The sequence below is a fragment of the Falco naumanni genome, chromosome 5, assembly GCF_017639655.2.
Source record: "Falco naumanni isolate bFalNau1 chromosome 5, bFalNau1.pat, whole genome shotgun sequence".
Classification (NCBI taxonomy): Eukaryota; Metazoa; Chordata; class Aves; order Falconiformes; family Falconidae; genus Falco; species Falco naumanni.
The window spans coordinates 10652168-10671264 of NC_054058.1; the positions used below are offsets into that span (position 1 = coordinate 10652168).

Consider the following 19097-nt stretch of genomic DNA (forward strand, 5'->3'; position numbering starts at 1 on the left):
GTGCGCTGCTTTGACTGTTCATTACTAGTTCTCCATCAGAAGGTGTTTCAGCACCAGTGTCCAGCTTCCAACAAAGCAGAACAAAAGAAGCAGAGCACAGTAGTTGGGAGAAGGGATAAATATTCTTTACGCTAGCCAATGAAAAACAAAAGACAATATAAATCCCACTCTCAGGAACCATCAATAAGGCAAATCCACACAGAGGACTGCATTTAAAATGTGAGGCATTCTTCTTCAAATATAATCAAGATGTTCAAGACTCAACAGTATAACTATCAAAGTATTTTTTTTAATCTGGATTCTCATTAGCTGAGTTATCTGCAGCAGCAGTTTCTCAGCAGATCTGAGGGAAGATGCATAACCACAGACAGAAGAAGAGCAGGGAGTAAGAAGCTTTGTCACAGCCAAGATATTTTAATACTGCAGTTATGGCAGCTAGGATGTGCATCTACATAGTACAAGTCTTCATGAATTCCTAATCTCCATCTGGAACACAACACCTAGTGCAAATTTGAGAAGGGAGGGAAGGTATCAAGCCCTAGGTGTTCCCTGTTAGTTATTTGCCATTCCTTCATATCTGCCTCCTGTCTGATAATCCAAAGTAGTTATTCACTTTGAACACTTGCACTTTCTGTCTACCAGACTCTTAAAGCAAGAGACGAAAACAAAAAAAATATATACCAGGGCTGGTGCTGCTGGGCAGCATCTCATGTTAGACCTCACATTTCTGCAGGGTCAGGTGGAGTGTTAATACTTGCTGCTTGGTCCCTGTGTTATCTACAGTCAAATAGCTCTTCAGATGGTGCTCCCTAGGTTGTCTCTCAAAGGAAATAATTTTTTCTTTTGTTTATGAGGTATGTAAGGCAGAGAAACAACATAGCCAGCCTTCCTCCCTCCTTTTGTTTCTATAGAGAGGAGCACTCAACCCCATAGTTTATCCTCCCTGTATGGTCTTAGTGGAAATAACAGAACCCTGAAATAGGGCTGGAAGGGCTACATTGAGGTAGTTCATGTGAGCTTTGAACACTACACTTACCTATGGGCACAGGAGAGCTGATACTTCATCCCTGGAAATATCCCAACCACCTTTCCTCAATGGCTCTGGAGCCTGTCAGTGATGTGTGTATGTCTTCACCTCACAGGGCCATAATCACTGGCCAGACAAAAGAAAGGCCAGTGATCAAAAATGATCCTGCTCCAGTTGCTGCCTCTCAGGTCTAAGTTTTTGAGAACTTTTTCTTTCAGTCCTTGCAAAAAAAACCCAAAAACCTTTAAAGGTGCTTTTTGAGAAGGCGCAGCTGGCCAGATTTTCAAAAGTGCTCAGCTCCCAGCATCTTTCACCATTCTCAGTGGGAGCTATCAACTGTTAAGCTCTTTTGAAAGCACAGCCATATATAAAATTAAACTGAATTGAATTTAATTTATCCTCTGGCCTGCATTCCAACAGCTGTGCTTAGTGTTATACCTCAAGCTTGTGGATCAGTAAGCATTACGCCTCCCATCCCCAGCCTAAATGCAGACCCTCCTAGTCTGTAGGAAGAATGTGCTCCACAACAGCTCATCTCTTAGCAGCCACCTCTGCTGGGTACCTGGGCTCCGCCAGTGCATCTGGTAGTGACTCGAGGTTTCTCTTCCTTATAAAACTGCAGCCCAATGCACTTGGCTGGCTTGGCAGTGAAATGCTTTGGCATGCTGCATGAACTCCAATTATTTTTCAGCTGAAATAGAGCATAATCCTTAGTGAGTTTCATTGCATACTGCTAAATCATCGCACTGGGCCACTCTTAAGGACTGTTTCACATTTAGCTTGAGTGCATGCAGAACGGCACTGTGTTGGTACAAAACTCCAAGAGAAAAATGGGAAACCTGGAGAAACTTGCTTGCTGTAGACTTGGGACTCTCCAGATTTTCAGGCTAGGCTTGCCAGGGTTCCTTGGTTAAGTTTCATCTGGTTGGATGGTTTTTATTTTGCTTGCCTGAAATCTCTACCTCCTATACTTTCACCAAAAGCCATCCAGGGATTTAAAGTACTCTCCTAAACTCAAAATGGTCGTTTTCCCTACCAAACACTTCTGAATGCAGCTGGCTGACCTGTTTCTCATTGGAAATGGTCTTGCCATTAGGCATGACGTGAAAGATGATAGCTCTCCTTGCCAACAGTCAGCAGTTTCTCACAGTCCTCGTGGCTCTCTGAAACATCAAAATGAGGAGCTGTGCTAATGCCTTGTACTCTTTTGGGCATACCTTTATGTGAATATCGGGTAGAATAGCTGGGTACCACTAACAATTTGACCACCTAAGGCCTTTCTGCCTTGGAATTCTTCTAGGGTGTCACAACTGTTCTTCCACAAAATATTTAGACAAATACAAGTGACTAATCACATCAGTCCAGCTAACACTGTAGGCAATGCAGCTGCACATTCATTTGAACTGTATTTAACCACATATCCCATTTCCTGCGATGATTGCCCCCAAACTCAGTCATAACTGACTCTAGAGAGGGGCAGCAGGATGGTCAGAATTAGACCAGAACAAGAGTTTAACATGTGCTTCTAAGCCCATCAGAAGACCTTAAACCACCTAATAATTACACAAATATTAGCCCTAAATTACAGTACCACACTGAAACTGTAACATTGTGAGACACAGCTTTTGAAAACAATATTTCAGCGAAGTGTTTATTTGCCCACTAGCAAGAAACAAGAATCTGAATTAGACATTTAAGACAGTAATTAATAATGAGCAGATACAATCAGTGCTGTTGAAATTTGCCAGAGAATGAAATGTTCAGCTCTAACAATTCAAACCTACACAAATTGTTCTAAGACTCCTGTTTGTACTGAGTGGACACACTAGGATCTAGTAGAAGAAACAGATATGTCTCTTAATAGTTGGTAATGTCTTAGGGACAAAAAAACCTTGGTCAAATGTTAAAAATACTATTGAAATGTTTGGAACTGCAGGTAGCTGTACTGGAATTGCAATGATAGCTTCATTTTTCACCAGTGTACAAACTAGAACTGCATTTTATAATAGTTCTTTCTATTTTGTAGCCCCTATAAACTTTATGGAATAAAAAAAAAAATTGTCCCACACTGTTCAAAGACATGGCAAACACAGACCAGTACCAGCCCATGTTGCAGCAACAGTGAAAATAGAATGAAGGTGAACTTCTGCCCTATAAGAATTAGGGAGTAGGAAAAGACTCAGCATATGCATTTTTAGGACTGAGATGTTTTCTCATAACAGCTTTGATGCTTCTGTCCAATGGATTACATCAAAAAGTATGCTGAAGTTGAGAATTTGGACATTCAGAGGTTGGAAATTCCAAAATCTAGTCAGAAATTCATGACAGAAAATTCTCATCTGAAGAGTTACTGTTTCATACATCTGTAAGCTACTGGAAATAAAAATTTACTAGACCCAACATTAGAAATGCCACCTGTAACTAATGGCTAAAATACAATGGGAAAGAAATATCTAGAAGAAATGCACATACATTTCATATGAGTAGGTTGAATTTTTTTTGTTGCTTACAACTTGTATTTGCTTGCTTGTCAATGTATACATTATGCAATACCCAGATATTATTTAGTGCTTTAATTCTGAAGACAGTTAAGTGTTACTTTTAGCTTCACTGGTTAGTTAATTTTGACTCTACACAAAAGCAAAGGAAATGGCAGAAACTCTAAACACTGCTTAGCCAAACTAATACTAAAATCTGTATTTCATATATAGAACCTTTTAGGTCCAGGGGGTGTTTTCATCTCTGCAACCAGTGATGTTTATCTTCTCTATCAACTGCACTGCTTCATATCAGAATATCCCTGCAGGTCAGTGGTTTTATTTAATTTGTATTGAATTCTTACACTTTAAAGAGCAGCGCGTAAGCAGTCATCCCAAAAGGTCTGTAATTACAATCTTTCTACCAGATCCAAGAGAAACTGTAGTAAGTTCTAACACTCTTTCAGTGCTTTCTGAACCAAGACCAAGTATGTAGCTCTTTCTAAACCAGGTTCAGTAAGAGTTTATGTACATGCATAAGATTTCAGGCATGCATAACTGCTTTTAAGGCAGATATTAGTCACATAGAATGGGAAAGGATGAAGGAACACATCATGCACTCACCAATGAAAAAGTAAATCCAAGACAGAAAGGAAGCGTTTATTCCTAGTGACTACGTTAGAACCCCATTACCAAAAAATACAAAGTGTGTGAGGAGAGGTGGAGTATAACATGAGAGTCTCACAACAAAACAGCTCTTAGGCAAAGCTCTGGTTTGGCACTATTAGTCAAGACAAAATATATGTATTATTCTGCTGTTGCGACAATGCATCAGGACCTGCATCAGCAGGCAATGCTGACAAAATCAGCGAACAAGGTTTTATTTTATCAGTTCAGTCTTCCCCTCTGCCACACCACCTACAAGTGTTTTGGGTTTTTTTCTCCCTTACAGAAAAAAGCTGGCACTAGGAGATGGGGTGGAGAATGTTAGAGCAGGTTTTGTTCACTTTTCACTACTGACACAGCTATAGGTTCTGAACAGTTCAATCTACATTGCTTTTGGCCTTATATTTCCTAAATTAGTATCAATTAAGTTGTGTAAGTTGTTTGTAATTACTTTTCTCCTCAAAAGCCTGTGATAGTTTTTATTCTTTCATGATATCCTTTTCTCTCCTTAGATTTTAGCCTTGCTTCTAACTCTGCACTTTAATTACACAGGCTGGTAATGCTTCAGCTTGATGCAAATCCATTTAGACTATCTCTTATCACATAGTACAAAACTAGGAACATACAATTCTGTAAAAAAAAAATACAGTTTTTAATTTATGCTTAAATGTGCCCTTTATTATTTATTCAATATTAAGCATTCTGGAAGTTAGCCAAAACAGCAATTTTCTGCTTGCTTTCTTCTACAATCTGTTAAAAAACCTATCCAAATTTCTGCTTTACTTCAGTTTTCTGCTTCAGTTTTTGTCACTGTGAATCTGCTCTAGGTTTCCAATTTCGTACGGAGAAAGCAAACAAGAAAAAGTGGTCTTAAACATCTGTGATATTCCCTGGCTTGGCACTTCGGTGAAAAGGGGCCTCATTTTCATCAATAGTAATTTTATACTGGAATAAATGAACAGATGAAAACTTGGCTTTTTAATATGTGAGCCTTCTAAACCCTAAAGAACAGAATGGCAGAACCCAGCCATGCTGTGCTTATTTCTGTAACTGAACTAACCTGGAGTAGGAATAATTATCAATAAATTAGATTTGTTTCTTAGATCCATTGGGAAACAAAATCTGTTAAGAACAGGACTTACCTACATTCTAAAGCTTTAGACCCTCAAAAAATTTTAAAATTATCAGATCACTTGATTTCCCACATTCTCCACATGAGCTTTCTTCAAGCAAGCTATTCCCAGCTCCATAGCACCTTTAAGTCCCTTTAAACACACAGAGCAGGGAAGATGCATGTTGAAGTTAATCAGAAATATTCAGCAGGACACTTTTTTTCACTACTGTGTAGCCTGATACTTTATCTCATTTCACCTGGATGAACCAAGTATGCACTTAAACACATGGAAAGATGAAGCACAGAGCAAAAGAAGCCATGCCACACAGCAAACCTCAGCTGCAGGTTTGTGTGTAAAAGGAGACTGGGGGGGGGGTTGTGGTGGTGAAGAAATATTAGGATCAGAAGGAGCAAGCAACAATGATAAAGGGGGGAAAGCCCTATGGTATACAACCTGAAATACAAACAGTGAAAAAGCAATCACAGAAATAAATTAGAGAAAACCAAATGAACATGACCTGAGTTCTAGCCCCATCTCTTTCACAGGCGGTTCTGTACACTTTTAAAAACAATGAGAAATCTCCTCTTGCCCTGCAGCGATAATGATGTGCAATGAACTCCTTGTCCTGTGCCAGAAACGAAGGCTGTGTAGGAAGGCATGCAGAGCGTGCAGGACTCCCTCTTTGCCAGGTACACACAGAGAGCTGCCTTTCTCTCTCCTTGGACTGGGTAAGCAGCTGCCCTCCTTACATCACACTGTGCTCTACGTTTGGTTAATTAACAAAAGGAGTATGGAAAATCATCACATGAAGAACAGCAGAAAAGAATGAGGCACAAAGCAGCAAACGGCAGTGGCGAGAAGGCACTGTAACTTTATTGCCAAATCAACCATTTTAAAATCAGGTTTCTGTTCTTTAATTAAAATTTTATTAACCATTTTCCAGTCACTTCCAGTGAAATATATTGACTTATAACCTGTTAAATATGTGATACTACCCTTGTGGCACAACACTGTGTGGGTTTACTGAAGTACACTGTTTCCCTTCCTTAGAAAATCAATTATATCACTAAAGAGACACCAGTTTGGATGGCAGGGCTGTTAATCTGCCTTTAGTAAACCCGTATGACATTTTGACCCATTCCTCAAGTACTTCTAGTAAAGCTCCAATTACATTTTCTTTCAAAAGGTACTTGTTGTGGTCAAACCGATCTGTCTGCACTGGCCTGGATCATTTCTGTCCTGCATTTCACAGATTTGCACAACAGCTGCAGTTGGAAGGGACCTCTGGATAGCATCTTAGTTCGATACTTTATGCTTATAGGTATTTTATATGTTCTTATAATACCAATGCTTGAATCGGGGTCGGTAAGAGCAGGTTTCTCAGGCCTTTGTCCAGTTAGGCTTTAATTATCTCCAGGGATGGAGACTCCACAAACTATCTCAGCACCTTGTTCCTGTTTGACCACTGACAGTTAAGAGAGTTTTTATTACATTTAAATTGGAACTTCCTGTGCTTCAGTTGGTGCCTGCTACCTCTTGTCCTTCTACTGGACATCCATGATACGAGCCCAGTTCCATCATCTTTAATCCCTCCCATTCAGGTAGTTGAACACATTGATAAGATCCTACTGAGCCTGCTCTTCCTGAGGTTCAACAATTTCAGCTCTCAGCCTTTCAATGCTCCAATACATTAATCAACTTAGTGACTCTTCACTGCACTCACTGCAGCATGCACGTGTTTCTCTTGTACATGGAGGTGTAGAATTGGGAACAGCACTCCAGTATTCCTGTGCACCAGGAATGAAGAGAGAGGAAGGATGCCCTGTCTCTATCTGCTGGCAGCACACTTTGTAACACATCCTAGGAGGCTGTGAGCCTTTGCTGCAAGGGCATGTTGCTGGCTCGTGTTCCACTTGTTCACCAGAGCACCTAAATCCTTTTTTAGCAAAGCTGTTTTCCAGTCAGTCATCCCCTAGCCTGCACTGGCACAAATCTAAATACAGATTATACAGCTGATATCCTCCCATTCCTTTTTTCTAATTAGATTCCTGCCTTTGTCTCTTGTGATAAAATCGTTATCATCCTATAGAAAAAGTATTATCTTTGGCAACTAAAATCTTTTTGACTGCATAGATGTATTAGTTAGTTTGGAGGGAGTGGCATGGGGTGGTGTTATCATTACATTTAAAGACCTTTCAAGTATTTTTAACTTCCTTTTTAAAAGCCTAATTAAGAATTCCTTTTTACAGCTTTTTATTTCAACTTTACAGCTACAAAAAATCTTTCTTAATCACTGTGTGCTGTCTTCTAATATCTGATGTGTTTTTTGAAGTGATTAGGGCTAATTATGTCTGGAGTACTTTCCTATTTATTTTTTTATGCATGCTTTGGATGCAAAGTCACAATAATTTTTAAAACTTTGAAATATTAAGCTTCTTCCATGTTCAACTTCCAAAGCTCTTCAATCCAACATACTTCACTAACTGACACCTTTCTTTTCTCAAAGATTACCTTAGTGCACTAAAAAACTTTATTTACAGACCATTTTTTATTTATGGGATAAGGCTTATTTGCTGTCAGTATAGTTTGCAAAATAGCAGACCATTTCAAGAAATCTGAAACAGTCTTTTATCTACAGTTTTGCTGGTTTGCTTTATAATGCCTGGTGCTATGACTCACAAGGATGTAAGGACACTTCCACAAACATAGTCCACTTTGCTTTGTATGTACCAGTTAGTTGACAATGGAACCAGTGAAACGAAAAATTAAATCAATATTTTTATGTTCAGTGTTTATGGAAAGAAGAGTTCTTTGAAACTCTTGTTTGCTTTATCTGCAAATTAAGAACACTCATTCCTCATGTCTCTATTTGATAGTCTTTCCCCTTTAAATAATGCCCAAGAAGATCACATTAATTTTAATTTTCTTGTTATTCAGCATCAGTTTTGTCAAGAAAGAGAGTCTTTTCCATATAAAGGATGGTTTACATAGTGTTTGGAAGATATCCATTAGACAAGCATAACTAAACACAATAAGCTATTTTAAATAATAATTTACAGTAAATAAAAGCACAGGTTTTCTGTGTTAGCAGTCATGTGGAAGGATGCGTAAGGTAGTACCTTATGATTGTCCCAAATCCACTGTCCCAAAGGGCCTTGTAAAATCTCCCTGTTGATCTACCTAAGTATAAGTTGCATACACAAGGACAACAAGCAAAATAACAGTAACGATGAGTATTTGCTTCACAACAAATTCAAGTAGCAAAAGGCTCTTTACTTACACAGTGTGTTTGGGAACATCTCAAACCTGAAACTTCAACAGTATATTGCATTGTGAATCAGAGAAACTGGATTAAATTCTTCCTCAGAGTTTCATTAGATCACTGGCCTTGGTAAAATTACACCTAAAAGCATTAAGAGCCAGTTAACTGAGCCCTTCTAGGGAACTTACGGGTAGGCTGGATTTCCTCTATGAGAATTTTAGGATAATTTTACCATTATCACCATACTTAGCTTTAGAGAAGGCAAGGGACGTGCTAGCCCCCCCCTGTACATAGCCCACAGCTAGTCTGCAGAGGAATCAAACTAGATCCTACCAGAAATGAAAGCAGTCACAGGTCTGCCTAACCCACACCACCCAGGAGCACTCAGTTCTTTCTCTTGATTTAAAACCAACAGCTCACAGTGAAAGATCTTGCCTCTTTTGTGAAGATTCTCTACTTTTGATTTTAGGTTGTGTTAACATTCAGTTAATGAGAGCTGACAACTGAGTCTGCATATTTCAGCTTTAAAGTGTAAGCTTTCAGCGAGCTGTCTCTGAACTGAGAACTGGTAGTCAGTGATTGCCCGGTAATTAAGGATGGGATCTCTTCCTCCTTCACCGCATAGCCACTGCACCTTGCTGTACTGTGGGTAAAGGCACTATGGTAAAACAGACAAAAAATATAGGTAGCAGTGTGAAACTACAAAATGCAAAATGAGGAAGGACAAATAAAGACGTATCTTTGGAGGTGGAGTAAAAGAAAAGAATCTGGGAAAGGAGGGGAATAAAACTAGAAGATACCATGACAGCAGCTGCAGAAAACAGGAATTGCTATGAAGGAAGGAAGGAAAGGCTGAAACCAAGCAGTGTGGGAGTGACAGTAGAGGAGGAAAGAGATGCAATGCATGGGCCAGAATTCCGGGGGAGAGTCACCTGACTGAAGGATGTTTTTTGTAATGCATTTGGCAGGAAGACAGAACTGAAGCTGTATTATTGATACAGCATTTGTAAAACAAAGCAGTCTGAGATATTAAATATTTTCGAATATTACACTAGGTTAATTTTTAAATATCTATTTGAAATGTGAGAGACAAATATCAACACTTTCAAAATGGTATTTAAGTTGTTTCAAGGAATGAGGTCCAAACTATTTTCCAGACAATTAATGTCAGTAAGAAAATCAAGCACAGAACACGAAAATCAGGTCCAAAAGAAGCAGAACAGAGTGTAACACTTGGTCTGCTGTTATCTGTGCTTTCTCTAAGCCGCTGTACTTTGTTATGCAAGAAATGATGGCAACTGGTGTCTATGGGTTAGGGAAGATTTTCAAAGAACCATCCCATTTTAAAACCACCAGGATGATCTTCACTGTTGTTTAGGAAAGAGGGCTTTGTAGGGGAAGGGATTACACAGACTGCCATGCCAGCAAACTGCCCATTTTAAACATCAGACTGATTTTAATCATAGGATTTTAGCTAAATTTGGCAATAGGGCTAAGGATAGAAATAAATTTTAAAACTGTTATTGTACTCTGACGTTAAACAGTTGTAAAAGCTTTGTAGCATCCTACTTTGATTTTCAGGTTTGAATTCATGGAACTTTAAGAAAGAAGAAAACCACGTGGAGGGTTGAATTTTGAATAATTATAGTTACCTACAAAGCAATAGGTAAAGGCACATACATACCACTCCATAATCTTTCAGTGCACTCCTTAACAGAAGAGAATATTCACTAGAGGTTTCTATTCACTGTTTAAAAAGGTAATAGTCCACCTTTATTTATATCATTAGCTATGCACCAGTCTCTGAAGCTAGAGTTGAAGTGTGTCATTAGAAGTTGTAGTAGTCTATGCATGCAAGCAAGCTTTACATTCTCAATACGTGACCAATAGATATTGAAAGAAACAGTGAATCTGGCATTGTGTATTAGTCACTAAAAGCCTACTCTCACTAAATTCAGTTGTACAATACCCAGATAATATCAACAGGAGAAAAACTTGACTTGACTAACCTGGTAAGAAATCAAGTTTATCTATTACGTGAAATACCATGGTGTGAAGGAGCTTTCAAACATAATGCCATCTTATCCCTAAATTAAGTGTATCATGAAAATCAGCCGAGCAGCAGAGAGGGGTTTTTCAATTAAACATGGTAATAGCTGCAGAAGTCGAGCAGTTCAACCTGACTTCTTCAGCTCTTTAAGCTTGGAGTATGTGGAATTTCAATCTTCATAGGATGGATGCCCAAAGGAATATAATGTAAATGCAGTTTGTTTCTTTAGATTTGCAGACAGCATTGCAGTATGCATCAAATAAAAAATTCTTGGCAACTAGCTTAACTGACTGTTGTTTCCACAGCCAATTTGTGTAAATTTTGTCCCAAATCTGGGCTTCTGTTTTGACCTTGGAGATTAATAGAATGAAATTTGCCCTATAAATATGCTCAACAGAAGGTAAAAAAATATACTCCAAGATACAGGAGTTTGTCACCAGCACACAAGAAAGGGAAAACACTCTAGTTTTTCTTAAGTTTAAGTATCTGCATTAAATTAAAACCCAGAAGACTTTGGGAAATTTATTCTTCAACTTGAGATTTTACTGTAACCCTCGAACCTGTTATTACACTCTTTGACTGGGTACAAAGTGATAGTAAGTAATCTGCAGTAACTGCAGACTTAAGGACTAATACTTTATTATCGGGCAGAACTCCTATTAATTTCAAGTACTGATGAATAGGACCTGCAGGAATGAGTCTTCCCATTCAGTTTAATAGCAAAGAGACCTGCATCATCTTTAATGTCATCAATAAGAAGCTTAGAACTCAATTCAAAAAAGCATTTAATTGTATCTGTGTTCAGGACGCGAAGGCATGTGCTTAACTTTAATCATACGCTTAAGTCTCGGTTATATGATTAAACAATGCAATCTGTAGTACTGCCCTAGAAAGAATGCTTCCTTGAGCCAAAATCTTAGTAAGTAACACAAATAAGACCAACAAACAGCAGCCCTGCTTTCTCTTGTTTCTGGGTTCAAAGCTTTCTTCTGAAAAAGACCACCAATTTTTATTTTGGCAGAAAGAGCATCACAAGCGTAAGATACCTTTTTCTTAAAATCCTGGCTCTTATTTGCACTGTTCATCCTCCAACAGCTGCACAAAAAAGCATCCGGTATTCCTAGATAAGCACCATTTTGATGTCTAGACAGAAAAATGATGATTTATTCCTTTAAAAAAGATAAGGAGTGATTTCGTTTACCTGTAACTTTGCAAAAGTGGAATGGAAGCTGGAGGAGCAGGCTGATGTTATTGCAAGGCTGATTTCTATCACCTCTGGAAGGATGCTGAGATCAGGGAAGGGCTCTGACAACCACAGAAAGAACAGTTTTGTATCCATCTTCACAAAAAGGACAAAAGGATAATCAAGGCGTCAGCCCCACTTTGGTCTCTTGGAAACCCATTTCTGAGCACATAAAGAAGTAGGTGACTGCCAACAGTCATTACGGATTTACCGAAGGTGAATAATGCCACAGAATCTGATGGCTTTCTGTGAGAAAATAACTAGACTTGTGGAAGAGAGGAGATTTGTCAGTGCCATTTGCCTTGACTTCAGCAAAATACAAGTTCAAAGGACTGGTTCAGAGGGTATTATCTAATGAGTGATACTCTACCTGGAGATGTTTAACAGCTGGAGTACTGCTGGGGTCTATGCTAGGACCACCCTTTTTAACGCCTTTAAGGAAGGATCTGGAGGAGGAGAGCTCATCAGGTTTGCAGATGACGTCAGACTGGGGAGAGATCAGTTAATATGCTCAAGTACACGGCTGCCAATCAGAGGTGCCTAGACAGGATGAAGGAACATGTCTATACAAACCTCATCAACTTCAACAAGGAGACATGTGAAGACTTGTCTCTGAAACGGAAAACTCCTCGCAGTAGTACACACTACTGAAGAGGCCCTTTGGTGTCTGCGCAGACAGCAAGCCGAACATAAGCCAGGAGTGTGCCCTGGTACCAAAGGCCAACAGCACCCTGGGCTGTATTAACCAGTGCTTAACCAGTGGATCCAGGTTAATGATTACCATTGCTTCTCAGCACTCATTGGCCTGCCTCTGAGACACTGTGCCCAGTTGAGGGCCCTTCAGTAGAAAAAATAAATCACTCAACTCATGGGAGTCCAGCACAGGGCCCCGGAGCACTTGTCCAGTGAAGAGAGGCTGAGGAACAAGGCTTGCTTAGCTTTATTAAGGAGGTCATCAAGAAGACAGAGCCAGGCTGTTCACAGTGGTGCATGCTGTGAGGATGAGAGACAACTGGCATAAGTTGAAACAAGAGATGTTCAGGCTGGATGTGATGAGAAGCTGTTACACCACGACGAAAGTCAGGCAGTGTCCAGAAAGGTTTTACCATTTCCATCCTTGGAGGTTTTTAAGACCCGACTGAAAAATACCGTGAGCAACATGGTTTGGTATCATAGCTGACAGTCTTTTGGGCGGGAGTTTGGACTAGAGAAAATCCTGAGGACCTTTCCAATTTGAATTATTCTATGATAGTGTATTTCTAAGCATTTTCTCTCTTCATATCAAGAGTATTGGAAGACCTACCTCCTCCTGAAGGCTGACTGGAATAGAATGCTAAATATTGGAGCACAGAACCGTGGCTAAACATTGGGTTCATTTATTTGATACAAATGAGAAAATGCCACCTATTTTCAGAGACAAGGAGCAAGTGGGACACTTTTAGCTGCATTTTTTACACAACTCAAAGATAACCAAACTCCAAGACAACAGTAGAGATGCAGTTTGAAAACACATCATACACCCTATAGTGAAAGAACCCATACATCTAAATAAGAATACACTGAAAGACCAAGTCAACATATCTTTTTGATACAAATACTGCTTGTGAATACTCTGGTATAAAAACAGTACAACCCAGAACTCAAATATTAAAATAATCAGATTTATAACATTTACCCTTCAAATGTGACTTGATCCAATTAGCCAAACAAATATTGGTACAAAGAGAATGAGATTTCTCTCTAAGATTGTCATCATAAGTGTCCTCATTCTTCTTCACTCATTCCCCATATTTTCATTTTCAAGTTAGTGATACAAGAAATAAGTTGAAAAGGAAAAATATATCATTTATTATGTATTCCTTTTACTATCCCATATGCTTGGAAAATTTATTCATTAAAGTAAAACAACGAAAGAGGCTGGAAAGACATGGGCCAATTTAAGACAGTGGATCAAAAGTGATGTTTTTATCACATTAATAATAAGGTCCAATAAATGCTAAAAAAATATTTTATCAGTATTAGTGCTTTAGAAACTCTGGGTTTACTCACAGTTCTACAGTTCTGATTAATCAAATTAGCATTTTTGACCAACTGTCTTGGTTTCTTCTACAGACTTACAGCTAATATATAAAAAGTGTATTTTTTCTTTAGTTAATCTTATCAAAGACTTGCTTAATAAAGAGGTGGACTCTAAAACCTACAGTGTTTCTTAGGCCCTGTGGGAAATTTGCTTATACAAAACTGGGTAAGGAACCAACTAGTAGCAAGAATTACTATTTCATGTTTCAAAATGTTGAAATTTTTAAAAATATACAGTATTCATCAGCAATGTACAATTCTACTTTATATTTGCCTGTATCATCCTTTCATCAGAGACCTTCCTCTTCAAACCAGCTTGCTTTAATTTGGTTTTTAACCAAAACAATGCTTCGCAAATATTTCTTTTGTTTCAATTACCAGCTGAATTAACAATTTAAATAACTTATTCTGCCACTTTCATATTTAAAATGAATTAAAGGCAAGATAGAATGCCAGATTCTATTATTCCCAGGGTTTGCTCCAAGGAAGGACATGAGCCAGGAGACAAGCTCTTTTTTTCTATAAAGAAAATTTTCCTTGAGAAATATGTAGAATGAGTTACTCTGTTTCCTGCCAAATAGGAAAGATAAGAATATATACGATGTTGCATCATGTTTGACAGATCAGCTGGACATTTAATGAAAGGGAGTCAGGGCCTGATCCATCTCTCCCAGAAATGACTGGAAGGCTTTCTTTCCATCAACTCCAGTGAGAGTTGGATCTAACCCCATCTGCATGTTTTTGGGCACAAGACCAATTTTCATTTCCTGATCTGTGCGTATTTCTATTGAGAACATTACTATTACACAGAGGGAGGAACAACTTTTCAGAAGATTAAAAATATCCAACACCTTTTTTAGCTAACATTCTGCAGATACAGTAACTTTACCCTGTTTGTTAAATATTTCTATCCACATCTTCAATGTTGTATTAATAAGATTATTAATATTAAATGAGAACAACAAGAATTACGGATTGTTTTATTACAAAAATTGCATCTGTCATATTTGCATGAATGTATTATCAGACACATGCATTCAGGCAGACATACATAAGCCTTCATGCCTGCTGCAAAGACAGAGCCTTTTCACGTGAATCAAGAATCTGTATATTGTGCAAACCTTTATTTATGTGACTGTAAAGATTCAGATAGTGCTGTTGATCATAAGCCAGTTCACTGCAGGTTTCCAGGATGAGTCCCTTAGATTTTTTTAAAAAATTAAAAAAAAATCCTTGTCTTTTTTTTAAATTAATGTCATAATTCATAAAGACTGTTTGTTTATGCATTTACTACTTAACCTGAGGCATTTCCTGTAAATGTTTCAACTCCTTTAGCTTTAAACTAATTCTCTTCCGAAATAGTAGAACCTTCAGGTGTCATTGTATGAGTAACTTCACACCAATCTTTTGTGAAGTTCTCTGAGCCCTCTTAGTTCCTTTCCCATTTTCAACATAACCAATAAAATATTTATTAAAACAGCCTGAACCACGCAGGGTGGTGTAGGCTTAAATTTTGTTCTTTGCTGATTACAGTAGCGCAACTACCGTAAGTAGTATTTGCATGAAGGCATATTGTATAACAGAAACCCCACTGGGCAAGAAATACATTAGATCTGTAATACTTTCTGTTGCCAGTCTCATCAAGATGATTTGGAATTTTTTGCTTGGGTAAAGTGACTCATATGTTTACTGGCCCTGACAGGTGTTGGGCATCTTCCATACTCATTAAAGTTAATGACTTCAACAGTAGACAGGGAAAAGTGCATGTTGAAGTAGGTTTCCTCTTAACGGGTATTCCCAAGTTATCATTTAAGGGAGTATGTAAGCAGTGTTGATTTTCTTCTGCAATCACAAAACCAGCCCATAACTAAACCCCTATCCCTTCGTTGCAAAAATAAGCCAATTAGCTTCACAGGGACTCCTTGTTGAAATAAGGCAAGGAAAAAACCAGCACTGTACACAAAGCTTTTCACATAAAAGCTCAGTTTCTTGCCATAAAACTAGTCACATCCTCACCGGAACAGAGGAATTAACATACTGGAAAGGAGCCAGTAATTTTATAGAAATATATGCCTTTACGTAAGCTCTAAATCAGTATTCTCACAATAGCCACAGCTCTGGCATCATTTCTATCCCAACAAGCCACAGCTGCTGAACTGGAGACTTTAGACTTCATTTTAGGTAAGTAATGAAATGTTTTAGGCAGCGGTGCCAGAGCCTGTCCTTTGATATCTGCACAACACACTACAGTTGTTGACCAGCTACACTCAAAAGATATGCCTTTAAATTACACTACTTAGCTAAAAATATTCAGGCAAGAACTTCACAGAGACTTACGCCATGACATTAGACTGTCAACCAAGGTATGATGAGACTGAGACCTCACAGGCATCTGTGTATTCATACAAAACCAAGAAATTAAGAGGACTGAATCTTTAACTACAGAGAGACCTCTACTTTGATGCCTGTCCAGACACTAGATCTGCACTATTAAAACAACAAAGTCCTGTACCCTGGCTTCCACCCAACAAGACAGAAGTACTGAGCCAGAGACCTCACAGAAACCTGTGCCTTAATACTAACCTGCCATGCAAAAGCTCCTGAGCTAATAGTCTTGCAATGAGTGTAACATAAAGCCATCTGAAGGAGGAAAAAGAAAACATTAAAACCTCTAAAAAATAGGCAGATGAACTATTACAGTCTTAAATACTCTTCACTTTTAATGTCTAACTTTCAGGATCTTCCAAAGCAAAATGTAACTACATTTCCACAGCTAAGTTGAAGAGAACAGTTCATTTAAAGAACTGGCCTTTTTCCTCTTCAGTAGGTCTCACAGAAACGTTTCTTGCCCTTATAATATCATAAGACATTGAGGTACAAACCACTGAGCAACACATCTTCCAAACCCAGACGAATGTGCTGTTTGCTGGAAAGAATTTGAGGTAGATCAAAAAAGTGATTGCAACATATTTAGTAAGCAAAACGTTGACTGATGGAAAACTGCTTTGAAGTTTGGAATATATTTCAGTAATCTGGGGAGACGTGGTAGTTAGTAAGTTGCAGGATGAATGCATTCATTAGAATTTTACCTTAATCAATCCAAATGAAAAATTCTGACATATGAATAGCTGTTTGCTCCCTATCAGTAACTGTTTGATGGCAAATATCACAGTACTTTAATTTTTAATGAAGTTTAGAAAAGAGATTGAGATGACTCTGAGAAACTTTTCCAGAAAATACTTCAATGACATAATGAACTAATATATATATTTTTTTAAAAATTGGTTCAGAATTAAATATTACTAAAAATCAGGAGGTTTGGAGTTCAAAATGCCTACATCAATTTCTAGAATAGGATTTTGTCTCCTTTAAGGACATTGGAGAAAATCTGCATATAGATGCTGCAAAAATTTGCCGTAAATATTTTCTTTCAGAGTGCTATTTTTCCATCCACATTGGCGCAAAAAGTAACTGGAGAAAAAGTATTCCAGGAAAGCCTTTGCCTTCCTGATGTCTGAAAGGAGACCTTCCCGTTTTTGTAGTGCTGGATCTTTACATTGTTATTAGTTTCCACCTACACTCTTAACACTTTCATTGCTTTCTTTTACCTTAAATTAATTTCTGTTTGAATGCTGTGATTTCTGTGTCTCATTTAAGCAAGATAATGATCTAACTCTGCCTCGTGACTACAAAAGTCAAATATTCTACAGCACCAATTGCTGACTTGTTTCCAGATTTCACTTACTTTAAGTCAGAACAAGCTGAACAGCAGCAGCTGCTTTATCCATCCTTTACAGTCTTTGATCCTCACTTGAAAGGCCTGTTTAACATGTAAGGGAAGACCTCTCCATACTGCTGTGTGAGACCCCCTGCTCATATTGGGCAAGATCCAAAGCCTATTAAAGTAATTGAGAATCTTCCCGTTGTCTTCTGTGGAGTTTGGTTGGGCTCAACAGGTGAAATGCAGCCTCACCGAGAGCGAAAGATTCACTGGAAACGGTTCACAATCTTGACAGTGATCAGCAGAACAAAAGGGATAATTAAGTTCTTTAATAATCTGCAGAGCTAAATTTGTTGGACTAAACCTGAAATATGGAGTATTCTCCACTTCAGATACTCAATGATTAAACAAATTAAACTTTTTCCTTTTACCTGGAAACTGGGCATGGTTTCGGAACGCTTTGGCTTTGCTTGCGCATGTGGCATGCAGGGAATAAGCAACAGTTAACCAAGCCTAATGGATCAGGTCTACAGGGACTTATGAGTGCTTAGGAAATAGACCTCAATCAATTTTACAAGAGGAGACTGAGAAAAAAATGTTTACTCTTAGGTTTGAAATAGCCATAGAAAGCCTAAACACACGTCAATGTAAAAATGATATACCAATTATTATTTTCCCATTTATACTGGAAATGCTATCAAAACTTCACAACTGTAACTGTGACATGATTAAAGATGCCAATGGTACCTATGCAAATGAAACCACTATAGTAAAAGCTCTTTTCTTAAAGTTCTGAAATTCTAGGTCATTGCTATAAGAATTCCTGTGGTGATTATTGTCCTAATCATTCATTATTGTCCTAATCATTCATAACTCTACAGATTAGATCCTGAACCACCCATCAACCATATTCCTATGCTAATTGCTTTACTTTGCAGAGCTAACAAAGTAATGACCTCAAAGCCTCTCAATGGCACTGCAGGACTGCAGAACACCAGACCTCTAGCAAGCAACTTACAAGACTGATTAAAAGCACCAAAAAGTACCTTTTTCAAACTATCCATCAGAGACAGACAGAAAGATAATCACAGTATGACAAAACACAAATCCAATGTAAGTGAAAAGACTAAGTTGCATCTTACTGTATTTGAATTTTCTGTGGTGATGGTTTTATTTTTCAGCTTTTTCTGCAGCAGTTTGGTTTCATACTCTGGTCTGGCATGCTCCTGAAAAAGAAGAAAAAACAAACAAAAAAACAAAAAACATTAAGTGTGTGATTATGATTAAGAGCAAAGAAAAAAAAATGTAATTTCTGTCACTTATGCATGATCCAGATCATAAAGATGATTCAGCACCAAAGCACCTTTCAGACTAGGGTGATCACTGCCTAGATGTATGGGATGCAGGGGAGGAGCATTTAGGGCTAGAATCTTAGGGGAGGAACCAAAGGTGGGGAA

The 19097-nt window shown here is 38.2% G+C and overlaps 1 protein-coding gene across 2 annotated transcripts in view; it reads right to left on the reverse strand.

Annotated features, from left to right (window-relative positions):
• The window catches only part of ANO2 (anoctamin 2), a 192552-nt gene that overhangs the window by 79567 nt on the left and 93888 nt on the right, over positions 1-19097 (reverse strand). For both annotated transcript variants that reach the window (XM_040596853.1, XM_040596855.1), the window contains one exon: positions 18783-18866. In XM_040596853.1, the coding sequence (XP_040452787.1) occupies positions 18783-18866 (84 nt within the window). The remainder of the gene's footprint in view (positions 1-18782; positions 18867-19097) is intronic.